This window comes from Nicotiana tomentosiformis, chromosome 4 (genome assembly GCF_000390325.3).
Source record: "Nicotiana tomentosiformis chromosome 4, ASM39032v3, whole genome shotgun sequence".
Classification (NCBI taxonomy): Eukaryota; Viridiplantae; Streptophyta; class Magnoliopsida; order Solanales; family Solanaceae; genus Nicotiana; species Nicotiana tomentosiformis.
In genome coordinates this window covers 46,388,586-46,389,167 of record NC_090815.1, presented here as the reverse complement: position 1 = coordinate 46,389,167, position 582 = coordinate 46,388,586, and the positions used below count along the sequence as shown (strand labels likewise).

The following is a 582-nucleotide window of genomic DNA, read 5'->3' as shown; positions in this document are numbered from 1 at the left end:
ACATTACTTGATCCTACTCTTTCTTCAAGATACGAAACGAGAAGCCGAAAACTGCTGTCCCTTTTGTATTTTAGATGGAGTCATCTATAGGGCTAAGAATCTTACCTTTACTTAGAGAGGGGTAGCGGTACCATGCTCTTCCGTGCTCGCAGGTTGACTTACCTATGCATCCCGACTAAGGTCTCACAAACGTGCATTTCCGATCCTTTATGCATCCAACCGCTTCACTAATATGAATAGGTTATACAGAAGGGTAGGTTGGTTATATACTCTTATGCGCCTTCCTTCTTCGAACCTTTTGGTATGTATTGCCCCTAACTATAGATCAGATCCACCAGACAAGAAACTTAATTCCGCACTGCTGACTTATCTACCAAGGGATTCGTGGAATTTCTATGGATTGTGCTGGGGGAAATCTACCAAAGCTAGGCAGATAGATAGACTCCTTTCAAGCTGCTAAGGCAGAGCAAGAAAGAAAATCATATGATGTTTTTTAACCAGCGCCCTCTTTTGGGTATGCAGTTACTAAGAGTCCTCTCACTACTAACCAGCAGACATCATCTGGCTGGGTCTTGCCGGTAT

The 582-nt window shown here is 43.3% G+C and overlaps 1 protein-coding gene across 1 annotated transcript in view; it reads left to right on the top strand.

Moving 5' to 3' along the window:
* Positions 1-274: 274 nt before the first annotated feature.
* LOC138909604 (uncharacterized) overlaps positions 275-582 on the top strand; it is a 718-nt gene continuing 410 nt past the window's right edge. The window contains exons 1-2 of the mRNA XM_070200811.1: positions 275-404; positions 502-578. Coding sequence (XP_070056912.1) covers positions 275-404; positions 502-578 — 207 coding nt within the window. The remainder of the gene's footprint in view (positions 405-501; positions 579-582) is intronic.